The 24,882-nt window shown below is 35.6% G+C and overlaps 1 protein-coding gene across 1 annotated transcript in view; it reads left to right on the top strand.

Moving 5' to 3' along the window:
* The window catches only part of NUDCD1 (NudC domain containing 1), a 94,553-nt gene extending 70,182 nt beyond the window's left edge, over positions 1-24,371 (top strand). Inside the window, exons 9-10 of the mRNA XM_033203680.1 lie at positions 19,519-19,678; positions 21,989-24,371. Coding sequence (XP_033059571.1) covers positions 19,519-19,678; positions 21,989-22,281 — 453 coding nt within the window. The 3' untranslated portion in view covers positions 22,282-24,371. The remainder of the gene's footprint in view (positions 1-19,518; positions 19,679-21,988) is intronic.
* Positions 24,372-24,882: the final 511 nt, after the last annotated feature.

Raw genomic sequence — 24,882 nt, 5'->3', positions numbered from 1 at the left:
GAACTTGAGTCTACTATAATGATCAGTTAGCATGTCTACCTGCTTATTGTCATAAACATTTTGCCCATAGTACTGGAGGGAGACACTCTATCTTCTAAGGCTATTCATTATGCAAACATCCGTGTGTGAACAAAGTTCTTTGAAAAGGAATTTGGAGGAAAGAGACTATTCCAGCGAACAGTTTGCAGACTAAGGAGATGTAGCCTTAGGCAGCTTTCAGTGTAAAATGAAGGTGTGTTCTAGAGAACAAAGAGAGGGTTCAGGGTTTCTTTTCTTTGAGACAGAGTCTCACTCTGTCCCCCGGGCTAGAGTGCGTTGGCATGATCTCGGCTCACTGCAACCTTTGCCTCCCGTATTCAAGCGATTCTCCTGCCTCAGCCTCCCAAGTAGCTGGGATTACAGGCGCCCACCACTATGCCCGGCTAATTTTTTGTATTTTTAGTAGGAACAAGATGTCACCATGTTGGCCAGGCTGGTCCCAAACTCGTGACCTCGTGATTCGCCCACCTTGGCCTCCCAAAGTCCTGGGATTACAGGCATGAGCTACCGCACCTGGCCGGGTTCAGGTTTTATAGCAACAGTTCCTGCCCAGGTTCCCAAGCAGATCTGTTTATGCAAATGAATGAATGGCAGCTTAGTTCTGATCCATCAGCACAGCTGAGCCCCTTGGTCAATATAGCTGAGCCATGATTGATTGATTTACTTTGGAAAAATGTTTGCCAAATACCCAATTCTTAGTAACCATAGTTTGAGCTGAATAACCACAGCTGAGCCCTGATTGACTGGGGCAGGTGAGCTCTGATTGGTTGGTTTTCAAGCATAAAACCAGAAGTCTCTGTCAAATGTTTCTTTCTAATAGTGAATGATGGGTGAGGGGATTCTGGCTGCAGTTTATTTTGGCACCAACAATAGGAACTGGTTTGGCTTGGTTGTAGAAAAGGAAGTCCTGTCATACTTTTACAAAGTCTTTCTGAGAACACAATAGGTGACCACTTCCTCACCCAGCCATGGCTGCCTGCTTCTGTTTTAACTTTGAGCACTTCAGCCATGGGAGTCCATTTGTCTGTCAACTGGGGGCATTAACATTTGGAAAGGTAGTAGAGAGTAAAGAGCAGTCAGTGTGTCTGCTTTCAAAACATACAGAAGTTAAAGAGACATGCAGAATTACAACAATACGAAGTAAAACCACATATAAAGATATTTGAATTTTTTTTTTCTTGGTAGATTCCTTTGGCCCATAGAGAGTGGTGGAAGTGAGTAGTCTATTTTCTTGCTCTTATATTTTGATAACTGAAAGAAGTTTTTACTGTAAAGATACTTGTTGCAACAGTAATTGCTGTTCATAACACCATGTAATGCAGTGCTCCATACCTGTGTGTGTATGTGCACTAGTATAGATGTGTATGTATAGGTATATATTATACTTCTTTATGGTATGTACTAGCCCTCACTCATACATAGTGAGGCCCTATGAATCCTGAAGGCCTGTGAGTCCTATTTGAAGAAAATTTACATTTAGAAAAATAATTAAGCCATGTAAATTATGTTGGTATGAAGGCATCATTGTAATAAAATTTAAGTAGAAGTCTTTTATAAAAAATACATATTGCTTAAATAGCATTAATGTAAATCAAAATAAACAATCCATGTTTTTGTGTTTTATGTTTTCTAGATCTCATCTCCTAACTACTTCTCCTTATGCCTTTTTCCTCTTGCCCAAGAGAGCTGTCCTAAATGTCTAATATTTCATTGTTAATATTTATTACTGATATGTTTAAAAGCCCTTATCACATTTACCTCTCAATAATAGGTTAATTTCATGTTCTTGAACTCTATGAATGGAATCATACTCTTGGGTATTCTTTTGTGACTTTTTTTCTTTAAGTTTGTGAGGGTCAACCACATTGTCATGTATAGCTGAGTTTCATTTGTTTTGACCCTTACATAGTTTTCATCATGTATATATATGTAATTTATTCATTCTAGTGTGGATTTTTCATTTTCTTGATCTAGCAGTGCTAATGTTAACCTTTTTGAAACTTTCACCTTGTCCTTGTGTAATTGTTAGGTCTATAACAATACTGTAGTTTCAATTTGTAGCCTACTGCTTAAAAATTAATATTGCCATAAGCATTTTACCTATTAGTCCATATTTTTGAAATACTAATATGCTGCATGCTGTCATATAGGCTTATACCACAATTTAATCAGTTATCTAATGAATTTCTGTTTCCCCTAGATTTTAAAAAATATAAATACAATCATTTAAAATACCCCCCTGCATGTATTTTTTTCATTATCTTAGAGTCTTGGGCTTGGATTAAAGTGCTTTACAAATATTGCAGAAGTTACCTGTCACCACTTTTAATGTAACCATGCCAACATTGAGCAAATAAATGTATACGGTGCTTACATTCAATTTTGGAGACTATTGGTAATCAACACAGTCTCTACTTTTAAAACATACAGTCAAGTGGGGAACAAGCATGTAAATAAGTATTTATAACAATAATTATAGTGTACAAAAGTGAGGAAAGAGAGTTGTATCAAACAAATATTGCAGTTTATGTGATATCCCAGAGATGATGGCTCTTTTGAAGAATCAGCACTAATTTAGCATTGCTGAAGTATAGAGTCTCAAAGAGACGTGTGTGTGTGTGTGTGTGTATGTGTAAAAATACTACGTAATACTATTTCCAACTTAATGGTTATGAATTGATATCTGAGATATGTAAATTATACATTGAGTTTCTTTGACTCATATTGCAGTTGATTTCTTTATGCTTGTTTTAAATTCTGTTTGCTCCTGTTGTACCCATTATCTATTTTTTAGCTGTTTGAATAACATATGGGCCAGGCACAGTGGCTCATGCCAATAATCCCAGACTTTAGGGGGCCAAGGCTGGAGGATCACTTGAGGTCAGGAGGTTAGAACCAGCCTGGGCAACATAGTGAGACTCCACCCACACCTCTTGTCTACAAAAAAAAGAGGCGTGGTGGTGCACACATTTAGTCCCAGCTACTCGGGGGCCTGAGGCCCGAAGATCTCTTGAGCCCAGGAGTTGGAGGTTCCAGTGAGCTATAATGGTACCTGCACTCCAGCCTAGGCAACCTATAACAGTGAGACCTTCTCTCGAATAAAAGAAAAAATAGCATATGATTTGATTTTGGGTCATAATTGTTGTGGACATTTCACTTTGACTGTTTTTGGTTAATATTGCTTACTTTTTCTCACTTTAATGACAGCCTTAAGTGTTTATATCTTTGAGTAATGTTTATATATTTGCCTTCTTGCACTTAGATTATTGCCCTCATAAAAATCTGATAAATATTCATACTGTTTTTTGATATTTTTATTGTGTCCTAATCTTTTGTGTGACTCTTTGAGGTTTACTTTTAGTATATGGAAAAATCTTTTGAATAGTAAACTATTAAAAGTATGAATTAGCAAGTACTTGATTTGCCCAGAAGAAACTTATTAAATAAGGTAAATTTGTGTTGCCCCTGTTTTTGAGAAAGTGAAACTTATGAAAATCTTTTAAAAAAAAGATGGTGATATTTAGTTTATATCAAAACAGAAATTAAAGCACATTATGCTTTAATTAAAGTACTACCACCAAATCAGTGAGAAGGTACTTTCTTCTGGAAAAGAGCAACAACCAGGGCACTGTTCAGGCAGCTGTCAGCCATCTTCCCAGTACTCAGCCTACCTTTCCAGCTCCTTATTAATAGGCCATGAAGTGAAGGACATTTATTGCCTCATTAACCAGATAATCCCACAGATACATCTTTAATGTTGTTAATCAACCTATAAAGCTCTCATTTTTCTCCTCCAGAGAGCCCTTTCTGTGTCAGCATTCCATCTTCTTCCCCAGAATGACAGTGGGTCTGAGATTTTTAGCCTACTTGCAAGCTAACAAGTTAGCCTATCACAGTTTCATAGATGCTGGTAAAAAGACATGAGACTCCTGTGTCAGACACAAAGGATAGTTTATCACTGACAGCAGTATCATTAACCCAGAGTATCAGCATTGGACCAATTCCCTGACCCTCAATTTCCACGGGGAAATATGGAGATGACCAGTAAGCCTTCCTGTACTTTGCTTAGAAGAGACATTATTCTACTGGACTTTAAACAAATCTGTCTTTTACTTTGGAAAGAGATACTATATCTTCCTAGGTTATTTGCGTTATTTGCTTTACAGACATCCTTGAAATAGTAGTCCAGAATTAAGGACTTATATTTCATGCCTCTGCTTCAGAGATACGCAGAAAATGTGAGTGTTTAGGATAATTGTCTCCCAGCACCTTAAAGTTCAGGTACCACAGTAATGCTGAGCTCATAATGAGTGTAGTTTTATTGGAGAATTTTAGTCTCTTTCAGGATTGTGAGAGTATAATGAATAATGTTAATTATTTGTTGCCAGTTATTATTACCTATGATGGACTTGTTTGCAGAAGTCTTCAATTCCTTTTTTACCTTTCATTCTCCTCTGAAAAGATGTAATTTTAGTTGCAAATCTTGTATTTTTTGATTCTTAAAATTCTGTACAGTGTCAAGCCCTCAGTGCACTAGAATTCAGTCCTTTCCTTGGGATAGCAATGAAATGCTTGCTTAACTGATACTTGTTTTTTTCTTAGAATCTGTGTTCATAAATACTGAGCCTTTCTCCAGGAATATACTCTTGCTAGAAGCTGTTGTTTTAGCTAGGATACTTAATTATTTTCCTTCTAGAATCTTAAAGGGCAAAGCCATTTTTACCAGCTATCATAAATTACTATCCCAGTTGGAAGAATTTTTATCAACATACAACTTTTCTTTCTTCCCCAACCTTTTCCTAGGGAGACTGCCCATCACACACTAGATGAGATGAAGGCTCTATGTTCCTGGCTGGAGGGATTGAAAGATAGTTGATAATAAATGCAGTTTGTTTATTACTATTATCATTTGCTATACATTTTGTGGATTTGACAGTAATATAAATAGTAAACCTGACACATGAATACAGTTACCTTATTTGTGACAAGAGTGACATAGCAGTGCAGTGGGAAAAGGATGGTCTTTTCAACAAATGGCACTGCGTCTGTTAGGTATCTGTAAGGAAAAAAAAGTATTTTGACTTTTACATCACACCATATGCAAAAATCAGTTACACATGGGCTGCATATGAAATAATAAACTATGATAATAAACATGAAATAATAAACTAATAAAGCTTTTAGAGGGAAACACAAAGTCATCTTTGTGGCCTTGGAGTAGGCAAAGATTACTTGATTAGGACATGTAAAAACACTCCAAAACAAAGTGAGCAATTGGATCAAATTTAACATCTGTTTTTCAAAAATATGTCATTATGAGAGTAAAACAGAAGCTACAGAGAGAGGAATGAATTTGTAATACATGTGTTTGACAAATGATTCAGTATCTGCAAGACCCAGTGGGCCAGGTACCTGTTTTTTTTTTTTTTTTTTTTTCTTTTTTTTTTTTTTTTTTTATACTTTAAGTTCTAGGGTACATGTGCATAACGTTTATATCATGTATAACTCCCCAATGCAATCCCTCCCTCCTCCCCCCTCCCCATGATAGGCCCCAGTGTGTGATGTTCCCCTTCCCGAGTCCAAGTGATCTCATTGTTCAGTTCCCACCTATGAGTGAGAACATGCGGTGTTTGGTTTTCTCTTCTTGTGATAGTTTGCTAAGAATGATGGTTTCCAGCTGCATCCATGTCCCTACAAAGGACGCAAACTCATCCTTTTTGATGGCTGCATAGTATTCCATGGTGTATATGTGCCACATTTTCTTAATCCAGTCTGTCACAGATGGACATTTGGGTTGATTCCAAGTCTTTGCTATTGTGAATAGTGCCGCAATAAACATACGTGTGCATGTGTCTTTGTAGTAGAGTAATTTATAATCCTTTGGGTATATACCCAGTAGTGGGATGGCTGGGTCATATGGTACATCTAGTTCTAGATCCTTGAGGAATCGCCATACTGTTTTCCATAATGGTTGAACTAGTTTACAATCCCACCAACAGTGTAAAAGTGTTCCTATTTCTCCACATCCTCTCCAACATCTATTGTTTCCTGACTTCTTAATGATTGCCATTCTAACTGGTGTGAGATGGTATCTCATTGTGGTTTTGATTTGCATTTCTCTGATGGCGAGTGATGACGAGCATTTTTTCATGTGTCTGTTGGCTGTATGGATGTCTTCTTTTGAGAAATGTCTGTTCATATCCTTTCCCCACTTTTTGATGGGGTTGTTTGTTTTTTTCTTGTATATTGTTTGAGTTCTTTGTAGATTCTGGATATTAGCCCTTTGTCAGATGAGTAGGTTGCAAAAATTTTCTCCCATTCTGTAGGTTGCCTGTTCACTCTGATGGTAGTTTCTTTTGCTGTGCAAAAGCTCTTTAGTTTAATGAGATCCCATTTGTCAATTTTGGCTTTTGCTGCCGTTGCTTTTGGTGTTTTAGACATGAAGTCCTTGCCCATGCCTATGTCCTGAATGGTACTACCTAGATTTTCTTCTAGAGTTTTTATGGTATTAGGTCTAACATTTAAGTCTCTAATCCATCTTGAATTAATTTTCGTATAAGGGGTAAGGAAAGGATCCAGTTTCAGCTTTCTACTTGTGGCCAATTTTCCCAGCACCATTTATTAAATAGGGAATCCTTTCCCCATTTCTTGTTTTTGTCAGGTTTGTCAAAGATCAGATGGCTGTAGATGTGTGGTATTATTTCTGAGGACTCTGTTCTGTTCCACTGGTCTATTTCTCTGTTGTGGTACCAGTACCATGCTGTTTTGGTTACTGTAGCCTTGTAGTATAGTTTGAAGTCAGGTAGCGTGACGCCTCCAGCTTTGTCCTTTTGACCTAGGATTGTCTTGGCAATGCGGGCTCTTTTTTGGTTCCATATGAACTTTAAGGAATCAGCAAACTTAAAGGGTCAGACAGTAAATATTTCAGGCTTAAAGGCCATAGTCTTTGTTAAAATCATTAAACTCTATTGTTGTAGTCTGTAAGTAGCTATAGAGAGAGAGAATTGGTACCTGTTTTTATAAGTAAAGTTTTGTTAGAACTCAGTCATAGACATGTATTTATATGCTCTCTATAGCTACTTACAGACTACAACAATAGAGTTTAATGATTTTAACAAAGACTATGGCCTTTAAGCCTGAAATATTTACTGTCTGACCCTTTAAGTTTGCTGATTCCTTCTATAGACAGTACTATACTTGCTTGATTACTGTAGTGTTACAGGGAGTTTCCTTTCAGATGGTGTTAGATTTTTGTTTTCCTAAATCAGTTTAATTCTTCTAAAAACTTTACAATCAGCTTTTTAATTTGCACAAAAATGTCTGTGGGGCTTTTAATTGGAATTGTGTTGGATCTGCAGGTCCACTTGAGGAGAATTGATACTTTAATGATAATTGAATCTTCTGATCCATAAACATTGTCTCTTCATTTATTTAGATTTTCCTTAATGTGTCCTAGCAGCCTTTTGAAGTTTTCAGTGTGATATTTAATCCCAATATTTTATATTTTGGGATTCTAATATAATGAGTATTTTTTAAATTTCCAGTTTATTTTGTGTGTTATGTAGCAACAGTGTTACTTGACTTTATATTGTAACTTCAATAAATTATCTTTTTCCAGTTACTTTTTTGTAGATACTCCAAGATTTCAACGTACAGGGTAATATCTGCGAATAAAGACAGTATAACTTCTTATTTTCCAATCTGCATACCTTTTATTTCTTTTTCTTACCGTATTGTACTAGCTAGGATATTAGATGCAGTGCAGATGTCATTGGTGAGAATAGGAATTCTTGTCCTGTTCATAATCTTAGGAAGAAAGATTGAGTAGTTTACCATTATTAAATATGACATTAGTTCTGGAGTTTTTATTTAAGTAGGAGTCATGTTTCGTCTTAGTTTGCTGAGTTTTATTTTTTTGTCATGAAGAGGTGTTGAATTTTTAAGTGCTTAGTTATGGTGTGTCTTTAATCTCCTGTAATTTGGAATAGCAAGTTAACCAACATTTTTTACTTTATTTTGTACCTTTTTTATAGATTATCTTTGAATTGGATTATATATCCTCATCAGGTTCAGATGTTGCATTTGTTTTGTCAAGAATACTACATAAAAGATGTTTCCCTTTTAGTGTATCACATTAGGAGGAATTTGGTGTCATTTTTTTCCTACTCTTGTGGTGGAATATGTGATTATGTGGTGTCTACCAGGTTTCTGTATTCTAAAGTTATCTTTCATTTTGAATTAATAAGTACTTTGTGTGAAGATCAAAGTAATCTTTTTAAAGGATTTAGTAGATTATGTAATTTCTCTATTCTTGTTCTCCCTATAGTAGGCTTCCTATGTGTTACATTTAGGATAATTTTCAGTATCCTTACCATGGTCTACAAAGAGCCTTCCAAGTTTCTGCGACTCCTGCTTGTTTAAATGAGACTCAACACATGCACACACACATCTGATGCGAAAGTTTCACAAAACAGTACTATCCTTATTGTATGAGATGCGCTCTAATATTCTTCTGTGGTATTTTAATGAAATCAAGTAGAAAATCCAGTTCTTGATCTTCCAACTTGATTTTGCTACCAGTGTGGAGACATAGTTTAAAAGAACACTGCCATCCAGTCCCGATTATCTTATTTTTTACCATTTTTTCCTAGTTCACTTTTCTGGATTGTGTTTTGCTTTGTGTTTTGAGACAAGTGTCAACAAGGCTGAAGTGCATGCTCACTGCAGCCTAGACCTCCCAGACTCAAGCAGTCCTCCTACTTCCAGCCTCCTGAGTAGCTGGGACCGCAGGCACATCCCACCATGCCTAGCTCGTTTTTGGATTTTTTGTAGACATGGGGTCTCACTGTGTTGCCCAAGCTGGTGTCAAACTCCTGAACTTTCAAGTGATCTTTCCACTTCAACCTCCCAAGTGCTGGGATAACAGGTGTGAGTCACAGCACCCGGCAACTAGTTCACTTTTCTTTAGCTGCACTGGCCATTATGCTGTTCCTACTGAAACATGCTTTTCCCTTAGAATCTTTGCATTTATTATTATCTTTGCCTGAAATGTTCTACTTTTTTCTCACTGTTTCCTTTATTCCTCTTATTCTCTTTATCTACCTCTGCTTACATTGTCCTCTGTCCCCTATTAAAACACAACCACATTATCTATCTTCTCACCTGCTTTTTTTCTCTTTTTTTCTGTATGGAACTTTCTATTTTCTGATATGTATCTGTGTATTTCTTTTATCTGGTAACATTTATATGTATCCTCCACTGGAGTAGTCAGTAAAATGTTATGATACATCATAGTTGAGACCTAATTTGATAATTTTCAAAAAAAATGAAAAATATCGGTTTTAAAAAATATTTGTAAGTAATAGTTATTGTGGCTTTTTAAAGTAGAAATTTAAGTGCATTTCCACCAATTGTATTTTATACCACTTAGCTAAGATCTGACATCTTCCTATGCTTCAGTCTCTAGTCAAGGTAAAAATATTTCTAAGTAATAGTTATTGTGGCTTTTTAAAGTAGAAATTTAAGTGCATTTCCACCAATTGTGTTTTATACCACCTAGCTAAGATCTGACATCTTCCTATGCTTCAGTCTCTAGTCAAGGTAAAGAGATACTTAAGTATATAGGTAATTTAATGGGTGTTCAAACAAAAAAATGCAACCCAGGATTTTGTAAGCCCTCTTTTCCATATTTTTTTAGACATCAATTTTTATACACAAAATGCACAGAAAACTTATCTATACAGCTTAACTGACGAAACTAGACTATAAGCATATTTATAGTATGTGAGTTACCACATCTGAACTAGTGCCTACCCAGGGACACACACTCTGGTGGTTAATAGTCACTTTAAAAAGGACTTTGTGAGAACATGCAGGTGGTGGTGAAGAACATGAGTTTGGAAATACATCTGAATTTAAATTCTAGCTACCAGTTGTTAGCTTCTTGACTTAAATCTCTGAACCTCTCAAGTTTGAGTTTCTTCTTCTGTTAAATGGGATCATATTCTTAATTCTCAGGTAACGAAGATTAAATAAGGTAGTAAATACAGATCAGCTAAATACTTCATGCATAGTAAGAAGGCAGTAAATAATTCTAACAATTCTATGTACAGAATATGAATTTGAAATTAAAGTTTCAATCTGGTATCCTAATACACACTTTATTTCTGAGTCGATAAAACATTTTTATTAATATTATTTTTAATTTAATTTGGTATTAGAAGTGATTAAAAGTCATCCAAATGTCTTCACTTTGACATTTAATCTTCAGAAGTCTTTAGTTGCAAAGTGTTCTACAAAGAGAATAATAAGACAATGAATTGACTATTTGAAATACATGTCAGATTTTCCCTAGAGAATATTTTACTCTAATTGTAGTCTTCATTCAAAGACTACAAAGGTAATTCAAAGGTAAATATGACCTTTTCTATAGTAAACATAAGAGAAGAAATGTGGAAGTATATTTTATTGCCCAAAGGATTTATGGAGTTCAGAGCTGTTTTTCTTTTTCATGCAATAAGATATTTAGTTGGTATTAACAAGAAATGAATTTTCCAAATGAGTAAATTGCCTAAATAAGTTATTTTTTTCCGTTCAAATACCAAAAATATTTGAAGCCTTCTTTTTCCCCTTGAAATCTTACTAAAATGTATTATTTGTCCAACATCTTACATAAAGCATTCTGAAGAGAAAGTAACATTTTGTTGATGGTTACATATCATCAGGATGAACATTAATTACCACACTGTGTATTTCTAGGTAATTACCATTAGAGGTATTTGAATTAAATGGGAGTCTTTGCATACTTCATTTAAAAAAAAGTCTTTTGTGTTTGTTTCCACTGCTCATAAGCTATTGGCTGCTTCATCTCACCTCTGGCAGTGCATGTACCCAAAGCAACCATCGTTTTCTTTCTTATTTGCTGTCCTGTTTTGCTCTTGGCTACCAAGTTGTAAACTCGATGGAATTTTGTTCACAGTCAGAATATATAGTTCTCTAGTGAAAAATGAGTTTTGTTTCACCTGTTCTTGACTCAGGAACCTTCTGAACATCTTGTACTTTTTTCTTCCAGGTAATGGCCCATGCTAGATAATGGATAATGTTTTACTTCCCCTGTTTTATCCACTTCAAATTATGATGCGATATCTTTTTGTTCTTCATATGTTTTTTCTTTTTCTCATATTGGTATTTTCTGTCTATAGGATTATGCAGTAAGTATACTTTAATTGTGCTTTTTATCACACTTCATTTTAATTCACTTAATTCACTTAGCAAAAGTAGTTATTTTAGTCTCTTTACTGTTTAATCTTAACTGTACTTTGCTGTTGTTTTGGAAGAATTCCTGTTACCTAAACTTGTAGAGGTTGCAGGCAACAGAGAAAGCCTTTGGTTATCTCAAGTCACAATGTGAGCATGTATGGAGCCTATGAGGAACAGTGGAAACAATCTCTTCAGATCTCATGGATAGCTAAGGTCATTTTGGAAACAAAGCACTGGCAAGTCAGGCCTAAAGGAGATGTGAAACATTGTTTAGAAAATAGCACAAGTTCTGATGACCAGGCGATCTACTTGCCTCTTGATAATCAACTTGTTCTCTAAGTCAGTTCTGTGCCATTATGATCACATTGCTGTCTTCTGCATTTGCTTCTGCTGAGCATACTTCTACTTATTGATCACTCCCTTCCTTTCTACATCTTACCATGGTTTCTGCTTACTGTACTCCCTAGCTGTGTTGTCTGCCTGTCTTCTTAGCTTGAATTGTTTATTTTTTGGTATTTAAACTTCCTGATCAAGAGGACTTTATTGTTTTGGGTAACCACCATCCAGTATGAGAAAACACTTCATCATAACCATTTTATAAATCGGTGGATTAAAAATGGTTAACTGTGGATTAGATGCCAACCCTTGATTCTGTTAGCAGAAACCAGGGAAGTGGGTTCCTATAGTACATGGGTTGGCTACTTGTATATTTGGAACCTCTTGTAGACATTGAATTGTCACCAGTCTGTTGATTATAAGTTGAAATCCTAGGCGTTTTAGGCAAGTTAATAAATAGTGATCAAGGAAATTCCTGCTTTTGCCTAGAATGTAGAAAGTTGGAAAGATTGTCATGTCCATTGTAATAAAATAATGCTGGATTATCTATGAAATCGTAACTTTTTAAAGACTCATCAGAAAGCTGAGCTTACAGGGCAGCCAACAGCTTAAAATCTAAGGAAAAGTAAGTGCCGTCAAAGAGGGATGAGATAGGGACACTGGTTCACCTGAACATTGGAGGGAGACAGGAGGACTGCCATGTAAGTGGATAAGAAGGATTCAACTAACAGGTTGCCAGAGACGTGGTGTGACTCGTAACAGTCACCTGGCATTCACATACATAAGGGATGTTGCTCACACTTACAGGATCTTCTTTATGGACCTTGACCAGGTGCTAACAAAAAAGACTGAAACAGGGAAGGACATTAGAGAAAGCTATCTTGCTAGTTCAATTGGACAATTGGATTAGAGGGGAGTGTTCTCTGCTGTGGGAAAAGTATGAAGTCTTGCCTGCACTGTTTTTTGTACATATCAGCAGCCTAAGCTGCTGAGGGAAGAGCATCAAATCTTAGCTTGCCAAGGGTTCAGAAGAAGACCCATTGCAGCTAGAGGAAAAAATAAAAACCTCAAAACACCATCTCTATGCCTTGAGGAGGGGCAGAAAATCATTCTGGTTATTAGAAGTCTCCTACCACTAGGGGAGGGGAGTATCACTGAAAAAGCTCAAACCCTGAAACTGAGGTCACAGAGTACTGGGGCTGAACCAGACAGCAGAGAATGCTTTTCCTTGACTCCCCAACCCACATCCCCCTCATCATCAGGCTAGGAAGCACATCAAGCAACAAGTAACCGCAGCCTACCACTAGAGAGGGAGTAAGAGCATAGACTCTCTCTGAGGTGAACATGCACAGTGAAGGCCTAAAGCTTGGGATGGAACAATACCATTGAGGAAAGTACTCAAGCAAAACTGAGTAACCTATGAATTATAGTGGAACTCAAAAAGAAAGTTAAAACATATTTTGTATTGAATGAAGATGAAACGTGATGGCACACGTGGAGTACAGCTAAAGCTTAGGGGGATATTTACAGCATTACATATTATACTAGAAAACAAAAAAAGTGCCCCAATTTAGTAGTTTAAGCTTTCACATTAAGAAACTAGGAAAAGAAGAGCAAACTAAGTCTAAAGCAAGCAGAAGGAAGGACACTGTGAGGATAAAAGTGGGAACCAGTTAAATTGAAAGCAGGAAATAATAGAGAAAACTAATAAACTAAAAGCTAGTCCTCTGAAAAGATCAAGATTGATAAGTCTCTAGCCAGACTGAGGAAAACGAAAACACAAAGTATCAATATCAGGAATAGCACTTAGAATGTCAATAGAGATCCTAAAGACACTAAAGTGTAACCCATGAAGTCTTAACGAACAACTGCGTTTCCATGTATTTGACAATTTATATGGAACAAATTTTTTAAACTGCAAAATTACTGAAGTTCACTTAAGAAATAGTTGAGACCTAGCCAGGTGCGGTGGCTCATGCCTGTAATCCCAGGGGAGGCCGAAGTGGGTGGATCATGAGATCTGGGGTTCAAGACCAGCCAGCCTGGCCAAGATGGTGAAACCCCGTCTCTACTAAAAATACAAAAATTAGCCAGGCATAGTGGTGGGCACCTGTAATCCCAGCTACTCAGGAGGCTGAGGCAGAGAATTGCTTGAACCTGGGAGGCGGAGGTTGCAGTGAGCTGAGATTGTGCCACTGCACTCCAGCCTGGGCGACACAGCAAGACTCCGTCTCAAAAAAAAAAGAGGTGAGACCTTATTAGTCATGTCTGTTGAAGAAGATTAAATTTATTTTTAAAAACTTTCCAACAAAGAAATCTCCAGCCCCAGATGGCTTCCCTGGTTTATTTTACCAAATGAAGAAACAATACCAATTCTCTACAAACTTCTAGAAAGTTAGAAACGAACACTTTCCAACTTATTTTATGAGGCTAGCATTACCCTGATACCAAAGACATTAAAAGATGTGAAAACAGGAAGAAAAAAAAACTAATATCCTCCATGAATACAGACACAAAAATTCTTAATAAATCCATCAATAAGTAAAAAGGAAAGTTACATTATGACCAGGTAGGGTTTATTCTGGGAACTCAAAGCTGATTTTGTTATTCAAATATCAATCAGTATAATTCACTGTATCAACAGACTGAAGAAAAATATTTGATCATCCCAGTAGTTGCAGGAAAAGAATATGAAAAAAAAAAAATCGTTCGTTTATGATAAAAATGCTCTGCAAACTAGGAATTGAAAGAAACTGCCTCATCAGAAACCCAGGAGTTAACACCATACTTCATGGTAAAAGACGGAAGGCTTCTGCAACAACTGGGGACAGGCCAAGATGTCTGCTCGCAGTACTCCTATTAAGCATCATGCTAGGAGTCCCGGGTAGGCAATGAGGCAGGAAATAGTAGTGAAAGGCATAAACAGTTATCAAGAGATTCTAATACCACCATGAAAAAAATGAAGCCAAATACCTTTTAGGCATTGTCTTAAAATAATGCTCATGTTTAGTTTCTTTATCCACTCTTAGCTTGGACTCTTTGAACGGAAATGTAAGCTTGTTTTCCTTTTGTGGCATCTGTCCAACTTAAGAAGTAGCAAACATCTGGCAGTGGCATAATCTTTATTTTATTTAGCTGTATGAAATACTCAGTTTTGAAGTAAAAAATAGGGAAGCTAGAATTTATTAAGTAAAGTGAGTATCACATAGTCTCTTACTACATACAGAAAGAAGTAAAGAATTCAGCAATTCTTGCCAGGCACCAGTGGCTCACACTGTAATACTAGCAGTTTGGGAGGCTGAGGCAGGAGAAGTGCTTGAGTTGAGTTCAGGACCAACCTGGGCAACATAGTAAGACCTCTCATCTCTACAAAAAAAAAAAAAATTAAAAAATTTCCTGGGCATGGTGGTGTGTGCCTATAGTCCCAGCTACTCAGGAGGCTGGGGGTGGAGGATTGCTTGAGCCCAGGAGGTCAAGGCTACTGTGAGCCATGAATGTGCCACTGGACACCAGCCTGGGTGATAGAGTGAGACCCTGTCTCAAAACAAAAAAAAACCAAAACAATTCTTTACATATCTCATTTTTTAATGGGATTCTTGTGTCTTACTGTAAATTATATGTAGTTACCGCCATCAAAAAATTGACTAGTTTGTTTACTTTGGATTTTAAACTTTAAGGTGCTTGGTTTTGAGTATATGTTAAAAATCCAAATCTTATTTGAACCATAACTTTGTCACTTTTCAGAGGCAGATCCATTTACTGAGGAATATATGCATTATAGGAAGTTACAAAATTGAAAGCAATAAGCATACATTTGTAACCACTGATAAAAATAGAGTTTATATGACAAAATGACAAGTAGAACAATGAATTCTGTATTTCTCATTTTTGAAATGGTGCAAGAGTATAAAAATTTGTCTCCAGTATGCTGGGATTAAGTCAGAATAACTGTATGTTATTTTTATAGCTGTTTACACATTTCTGAGACATAAAATTGTATAAGAACTGTAAGGTACAGGAATATTGCTTGAAAGCTGCTATGCTTTCCTGTTAGTGTTACTCATCTCATTCTTAAAATTTGAAATGCCATTAATATACAAAACAAAATATTTTAAGAATGCTGGAAGGGTAGTAATTAACATTAATACTTATTAAGGGCTTTCCTAGACAGGTAATAATCAACATGAACACTTACTAAGTTCTTTCTAAGTGCCAAGCTTTGAAATATATTGTTTACTCATCATAACAATTGTGAAGTGAGTAGTAATATTACTGTATTTATAGGGTGAATAAAATGGTTTAAATATCCTACCCAAAGTGATAGCTATCATTCTCAAAGAGCATATAAGTGAAATGAAGAGACAGACTCTATGGGAAAGGTATAAATAACTAGTTGCAATACATGATTTCTTTTTATTAGCATTAGGGAAAACTTCTTGGAGGAGAAGATGCCATTCGCATATGGCATAACGTATATAATGGACAGGATATGCAACGGGTTAAAAAAAAACATGAATAAAGGAATGGGGAAATAAGGGAGACAGTTTTGTAAATTGCGATCCAGTTTTCCTAAATGTTATGTTTTAAGGAAAGTAATAGTGAATATTGAAAAGTATGCTGGGGTCAGTTGTTGAAAAGCTTTCAAAATGCCATTTAAGGCAATTTGGACTTTTTTTTTTTTCAAACATTGGAAAGGTATAGGGGGAAATTGTTGAGAAACTAAGATTTCTGTAAGTGAGAACTAAAAGGCACAGAAAACTATATACTAAGTCTAGAAGCTCTTGACCCTAATTACCCTCCGTTAGGTTAAGAACCTAATTATGAGATTTTTGCCTTACAGAATCTTCAGCCAATTATTCTAACTATAAAATAGATAAGTCCCAAATCTAAAGATAGATTAGCCTTGGTGAATATATTACAAAAATAATCACTTTTTACATAACATTCATTAAAAAAAATTTCTCTACAATATGGAGAAAAAAAAGGCAGACTTCTAAGTTCTCAAGAATTAGCGTTGTGAGATAGGTGGTATGTTAGGTTGCTGATGTTGCTGCAACAAATTGCTACAAGTTTAGTGGTTGAAAACAACACAGATTTATTCTCTTACAGTTTAGGAGGTCAGAAGTCCTAAAATGATTTGTAGGGACTACATTCATTCTGGAGGCTCTAGGGAAGAATCCATTTCCTTGCCTTTTCTAACTTCTGGAGGCTGCCTCCATTACTTGGCTTATGGCCCCATCCTCCATCTTCAAAACCAGCAGTATATCATCTTATAATCTCTGTGTATCTCCTTGATTTTGTGTGTCTGTGGCCCTCCTCCCTCCCTAAGAACGCTTTTTAATACATTGAGCCCACCCACATATTCCAGGATAATCTCTCCTTCCCAGGACCTTGAACTTAATCACATCTACAAAGTCCCTTTTGCCATAGGTAACTTATTCACAGGTTCCAAGGGGTTTAGATGTGGACATCTTTGGAGGACATTATTCAGCCTGCCACAGGTGGTATGTAAAAATACTAATCTAATATGATAAGTAATTTGATAGGAGTCACATACATGATGCTGAGGTTCTCAGAATTCAAGCGGCTCATATAACCATGAGAGTGGGAGAATTCTGGGAGCAACTGATGGTTGAATTGAGTCTTAGAGGATAAGTGGGAATCTTATCAGGTTAAAAAATACAAGGAGTCCAAACAGAATGCCATGTCAAAGGTATGGCAAAGACAAACTATATGAAATTGCTAGTTTCATAATTAACATCACTTGACACAATCGCCATAATGGAAATACGTGTAAAGTAAGTGGCTGCTGAAGTGAACAAACATCTAAGTCAGAGTAAGGGACTCATAATAAGGCATCTACCTTCATTCTCATCCTCTTATTTTCGTGATTGATCTCTCTTGGTGGTCAACTTTCACTTGGTGGCTCAAGGTTCTCTGTTCTTTTCTCACTGCTGTCTGTTCAAGTGTGGATGGACCAGAGATCATTCAATTATATCAATCCTCATAATATTCAGTACATTCTTTAGGCACTTGGCTCATGAAAGTAGATGTGTTTTTGTGAAAATATTATTTCAACTTTTATTTTAGCTGTTATTTTTCTTCTGTGAAAGCCCCTGGTTAAAAAAAAAAAAAAGACTGTCAGAGTTGGGGTGCAGGGAAGACAGCTGAAGCAGTGTAAGGTCCATCAAACCTTATAATAACAAAAGGCCAGTTAGGTAGTGGTGACTCTGAAAATAAACCTCATCTATCCACTGATCATCAGGTGTAAGGAAAGAAAAGAAATAGTCTGTGGTCTCTGTGTGCTGGCCTTCTCCCCTTATTTTGTAGAGAGCTAGCACTGTCTCTACTCAAAAGCCCTATTTCCCTGGCGTTGCTGGGGGAGCAGAAGGTGGGTTGCCCTGACACTGTATTCTCCTGTGATCAGTAGCTTGTGTTGTCACAGCTTTACCAATAATAGATCTTCTTGCTGGAGAGCCACTTCACAGCTTTCCCTATTGAATTCAGGTCAGGTGTCCACTTTTACTTTAACCCAACATTTTACTGTTCTCCAGTACGCTTACAAACTCCTAGAATCAATTCAGTATTTATTAAATACTGCGCGTATTTTATATTTTCTACATTTGATGTGATTTTCGTTGGTATTCTGTTTCATATTTTCAACTCTGATAATAACATTTCTCATAAAGAAGACTATCCTTACAACATATCTTCATTTAGAAAAAGTATTTCTATAAATGAAATTCAGTAAGTTTCAATTTGATAATTTTGTATTAAAATGAATTTCTGTAGGCATCAATATTGCAATAACAATTATTGATGTGTTACAATAACAAATGTTGACATTATTGACATATTGACATTGATACCTTAATTAAGCAATATGTTAAAGTAAATAATTTATAAACAGATGTGAGTGTGAATTCCAGCATTGTGATATTTCTCTTTAGCCTAGGACAAGTTAGTCAAGCTCTCCAAGCCTGTTCTTTCATCCCTTAAATGAAGATAATAATAGCCTTGTGTGTTGTTGAGAAGATTAATATTTATAACATGCCTGGCATATAGAGTGTGCTTATAAATTCTGGTAGTGTCATTATTCCTAGTGATTATTACAAGTTAGCATTAGTAAACTTCATGTGTATATTCTATGGTTTAAAAATAGTCTGCTTATAAAATTGGTGCTTTATATCAGCAATCCCCAACCTTTTTGCCACCAGGGACCAGTTTTGTGGAAGACAGTTTTTCCATGGGCCTGTGGGAGCTTGGTGGATGGTTTCAGGATGAAACTGTTCCACCTCAGATCATCAGATATTAGTTAGATTCTCATAAGGAGCACACAGCCTAGATCCCTTGCATGTGCATTTCACAATAGTGTTCACGCTGCTATGAGAATCTAATTCTGCTGCTGATCTGACAGGAGGTGGGACTCAGGCTGTAATGCTCCCTTGCCTGCTGCTCATCTCCTGCTGTGTGGCCCAGTTCCTAAAAGGCCACTGACTGGTGCCAGTCTGCGGCTCAGTGGCTGGGGACCCCTACTTTATATCATGTTTTAAACTATTTACTAACAGGTAAGAGGTAGTATATCACATGGTGATTAAGAACATATTAGACTCTGGATCCAAATTTCAGCTCCATGACTTATTGCCAGGCTGACCATCAACAAGTTACCTAAATGCCTTGTGCATCACTTTCCTCAGCTTTAAAATGAACATAACAGTAGCAAATTTATCTCAGGGATATTATGAGGAGTCAATCAGATTAAGTATATAAAAAGTATGAAACAGTTGCTGACACTTAATGCTGGCTGTCAGCTTCTGCCATTGTTATTGTTGTATTATTAAAGTGTTGTTGGGTAAAAAAATTTTTTTTTAAATCACTTTTTAGGTGAATCTTGGAAGCAACCAGTACCTTTTCTCTGTCATAGTGGATCCTAAAGAAATGCCCTGCTTCTGTTTACGCCATGATGTTGATGCCCTACTCTGGCAACCACACTCCAGCAAACAAGATGATATGTGGGAGCACATCGCAACTTTCAATGCTTTAGGTATAAAGCAAACTCTTTGACATTTTCCATGAAATCAAAACTACAGTCATCATTCGTTTAAAGTTCATTTCTTTTTTTTCTTTTTAATTTGAGCTGTCCTGATTACATTTAGATTGATTTGTGCTATGATTTGTTTTCTTGTACTAGTGGATGAGTGTTAGCACTGTTGGAACATTTAGACTAATCTGTTTTTATGCTTATACAGAAGATCAACACAGAATAGAAATGAAAGTGGTTATCTAACCATTTGAATTATTCTAATAAGTCATTTGCTTTTTCCAATTCTGTAAGCCATATAATACTGGAGTCTGAACAAGGAGCTTGGTAATACCCTACATGGAACTTGTATTCAAGTTTCTTCAGAGTAATCTTCAAAAACATAGAATTCCCCTAAGGTGTAATGCCCATTAGGAGACATCTTTTGTCAAAATTAAGACAAAAGAGAGCCATTATAATGAAAACACTTATGGAAAGCAATGATAAGCAGAAATTAAATTTATTTGGTAGGATAAAAGGAAAAGAATGAGTTTTTAAATTAGGGCTTGAAAATGTTTAAACTACTTAATTGTAGATGTATGCAATCATTGATTTTCTGTCAAAATGCATTAGTAGTGTGTGACAGAAATTTTTTATGTGAATTAGCCACAGTTATTGCTTTATTGAAAGGTTATTTTGAACTGGCACCAAGAAGTGAAAGTATGTATTTTGATGGCTATATATGCACAACCCTAATAGTAGAAGAAATTTATTAATTATCCCTTATAGTTAATAATATAGGCTGCTAAACTGGTTCAGACACCAAATGGATTTTTATGACCTGAAGTACAAAGTTTGGTTGACTAATTTAACCATATAATTTTTAGCCTCCCTACTATAATGCTATTTTTTAATTATCTATCCTTTAGTCAGAAGAAAGCTCTGTCATATTATCTTTAGATGCTCAGATCTTCTATTTGTATCCCCAGATCCCCTATTATAGAGGAAGTCTATGCTTAATTCTAAGTTAAATCAACGTTACATTAGATATGTACTCTTGAAATATATACATTATTCTGTCAAGGTTAGCCTGGATAGCTACTTTAAACTATTTAAATAGGTATCTAAATCTTCACTTTTCCCACTTCAAACCCTGCTTAATTAAAAACAGTATTGATCTGCATGTGCTCAGTAGTTCCTTTGCTTATTCATTGTTTGATGAGATCTCAATTTTAATTAGTTTTTTTTTTATTTTATTTTATTTTTTGAGACGGAGTCTCGCTCTGTCGCCCAGGCTGGAGTGCAGTGGCGCGATCTTCGCTCACTGCAAGCTCTGCCTCCGGGTTCACACCATTCTCCTGCCTCAGCCTCCGGAGTAGCTGGGACTAGAGATGCCCGCCACCACGCCCAGCTAATTTTTTTTGTATTTTTAGTAGAGACGGGGTTTCACCGTGTTAGCCAGGATGGTCTTGATCTCCTGACCTTATGATCCGCCCGCCTCGGCCTCCCAAAGTGCTGGGATTACAGGCGTGAGCCACCGCGCCCGGCCTATATTTTTATTTTACATGATCTTAAATACCTAACATGTGCTAACCATGTCACAATCTGAAAATCATAATTTATATTTCGGAACATAAATGTTATTTTAATCCAAAAAGATACTTTTTAAATGTGTACATGAATTAAGATAAGATTAAGGATTTTTTCAGTTTAGAGACTTGAAATTATTTTTTAGGTTATAGTGGTCAACATTCTACTTCTGGGGGCTGAAAGTACAACAAAATCCGGTTACAGTGTTGGTATTGTTATTTAAAAATATCACTAACATTTTAGGGATAATAAGAGAATGCATCATGAATACTACTACATTCAGGGATACATTATGAACAGAAACCTAAAATACCTTTATGATGGTATCCTATACACATTTTCCAATATATTTAAGAGGAAAAAAATGATTCTGTGATGCCGTATCCGTAATTCATGAAGCTAAATATTAAATTGGCACTTAAAGATATTTTGTCGTGTATTTAGTGTTTTAGATTTTAGAATTTTGGTGTTCGAATTCATGGAAATTAAATGAAACTATATTATGCTTTTCTTGAAGAGAGAAAGCCGTCTCTGTTTTGTTCCTTAAGAATTAAAGTTGTATTTTTGTACCAGTTGGGAGAGACTGATTGTGGCTAATCATTAATGATTCAGAATTATATACCTTATTTTACTTGGGCATTTTAATTTGTAATAAACATTGCAAAATATTAAATGTTAAATCATGATTTTTCCCCTTCTGTTTAATATATAGTTTTTCTTTTGTTTGTCTCATATTCTTGGCAGGCTATGTCCAAGCATCAAAGAGAGACAAAAAATTTTTTGCCTGTGCTCCAAATTACTCCTATGCAGCCCTTTGTGAGTGCCTTCGTCGAGTATTCATCTATCGTCAGCCTGCTCCCATGTCCACTGTACTTTACAACAGAAAGGAAGGCAGGCAAGTAGGACAGGTTGCTAAGCAGCAAGTAGCAAGCCTGGAAACCAATGATCCTATTTTAGGATTTCAGGCAACAAATGAGAGATTATTTGTTCTTACTACCAGAAACCTCTTTTTAATAAAAGTCAATACAGAGAATTAATTATTCTAACATACTGGCTTCTTTGTACTGGAAAAGTTTTCAGTGGTACCTGGAGGTCTGGACAATATACTATAACCTCTTAAGTTTTAATGTGCTAAAGATATCTTGTATGATTTTTTATTTTTTAAATAACATTGGAAATATATTCAAGAGATTATGATTCTCTAAAGCTATGGAATGAAACTGCAGATTTAGAGAACATTGGCTTCTGTAAAAAAAAAAAAGGTAAAGATAGTACTAGCAAGTATACTTTTTAAAATAGGCTAGGATCTCATGTTTTATATGAAAGATGTACAATTCAGTGTTTAAAAATAAAAATATTTATTGTGTACTCTGTTCATTGATAAGTTGCTACAGTTTATACCTATAAAATGTACAGGATAATAGTTAAATGTTGAGTATTGTACATATGTATTTAAATGGATTGAATAACTGAGTCTACATGGAGGGAGAAATGTTAGAGGATAGCAGGCCTAATATTTTTTAAGTTTACTGAGAGACGTCAATTGTTATTTTCAAATTAAGTATAGCTTTATGTAACTTTCAGCCAGTTGCTTTGCCACAGACATAGACAGAGAGTGATAAGATTTCACATTGTCCATCACTGCGAAACAAACCACACCAAAACTCAGTGGTTTAAAATAAGAACATTTATTATTTTTCACAATTCAGTGAGTTGGCTATCTCTGCTCTACAGGGCCTCTCAGCCTCCAGTAGGCTAGACGGGTGTTCTTTCCATAGTAGAGAAAACATCCTAAGAGAGCAAGCTCCAATATGCAAGAGCTTATCGATCCTGTACATCTATCATATTTACTAATGTTCCCTTGGACAAAGCAAATCACATGGCCAAGTCTAGAATCAGTATGAGGGGACTACACAAGCTGGCAGATAGCGGGTGGTATGATTCATTGAGGGCCATTGATGGACCAATCTACCACACAAGGACAAATTATAATTTATCCTTGTAGCTCTCTTTATTTTTCTAACAATTTAAACAAAATAATCCTGTTTATATGTTACACTTTTTTGCCACAAATTTTGTTTTTTCAAACTTATCTTTCCAGGTTTGTTTTAGTATGTATGTACCTGGAAAGTTTTATTACTTTTTATAACATTTCAAGATATGTATCTTATATAAACCTCCAGTTGGATTTTATATTTTAGTAAGGAAGTTAAGACCTTAATTTAAGAGGCAGAAGATTAAGATAAGAAATATAAGATAGAAAATATTTGTTGCTAACATATCTTTTGCCTGTCTGGGCAAGTATTTGACTCAACTAAATTTTAATGAATGAATGTTTGAGAGACCGAGAGGAGGAAAAGAGATGAGGATTACATACATGTTCTAAACCCTTTGTCAGAGTGCAGTTTCCTAGAGAGTATTGGGGTGCTAGGTAAAAAGTTAGGAAAGGTCCTGAGGACTGGTATTGACAATTGGAGTCCTAATAGTACTCTATGACTAGGTACCAAACGTCATGAGATCATAGACATAGAAAACTGTATAGTAACCAAAAACCAAACAGTAGTATTTCCAGAACTTTTTAGTATTGTTGTAAAACTTCATGAAACAAAAGACCATTTAAATAGTGAATTATTAAAAATCTTTATTATGGGAAAGTAGATCTAAATTTTCTCTAAAATTTTCCCCAGAGATAATAAATATCTTCTTAGGGAATGTAAGAAAAATGTATAATAAAAATGTGGTGCTTAATTAACCATGACTATGTATATATTGCAAATATTAGTAATCAATATTCTTTGTGCATGTGATTTTTTTGCATGATTAATGTTGAATTGAAAGCTCTCAGGATAATTAATCCTAAATATTGTTGCATGTTGACGTATTTTAAAAGATGAATAGGCCTAGAGCAGTGATTTCAAGCCATTTTCTTGAAATGCTTCAGGGATTCCATAAACATTTAACTCAGCTTAAACAGTGTTCTAAGGTACATATACTTAGAACATTGAGGTATATACTACAAGTGCTAAGAATGTAGTACCTTGTATTTTTGTTGATTTTTATCATGTTATAAATAGGAATTTATAAAATGTGTATGATAGTAATAAAGTAGTATTTTATGTGTTTTGCATATAAGAGTCATTTAACAATATTTGCTCTTTTAACACATTTAAGCATCAACTATTTACCTTAGCATGATTGTTTCAGTATTAAGGATAATGTATTACTAAGGATAAAGAGACAATTTACATTCTAATTATTTTCAGGTAAAATTTCTTTTTAGGGAAAAAAAGAAGAGAGGGTAGCATAGAGTGTGGCTGCTTTCCTGCTAAAGAAGTCTGACCAAAGCTGGAAACTTGGAGACTACCCACAAGAGTCAGGTAGAGGAGTTGCCAATGGGAAGAGTTAGAAGAAAGAATCAGTGTCAAGAAATTAGGAATGGTTAACAGTGTTAAAAAAAAATACTCTTAAAGTACATTCATCACATTTCTACATAAAAGGGGAATGACTGTACAGAACAAGTTAAACTATCATTACACAGGAATTTCAAACATTTTGTGTTATTAACTATAGGAAAGAACAAATGGTAAGTTTATGTATGGCAAGTCATATAAGAAGGCAAAACTTTTACTCATCAATTA

The sequence above is a fragment of the Trachypithecus francoisi genome, unplaced genomic scaffold, assembly GCF_009764315.1.
Source record: "Trachypithecus francoisi isolate TF-2019V2 unplaced genomic scaffold, Tfra_2.0 Lachesis_group7, whole genome shotgun sequence".
NCBI classification, from domain to species: Eukaryota; Metazoa; Chordata; class Mammalia; order Primates; family Cercopithecidae; genus Trachypithecus; species Trachypithecus francoisi.
Note: the sequence above shows the minus strand (reverse complement) of the source record. Positions and strands in the feature narration are given on the sequence as shown.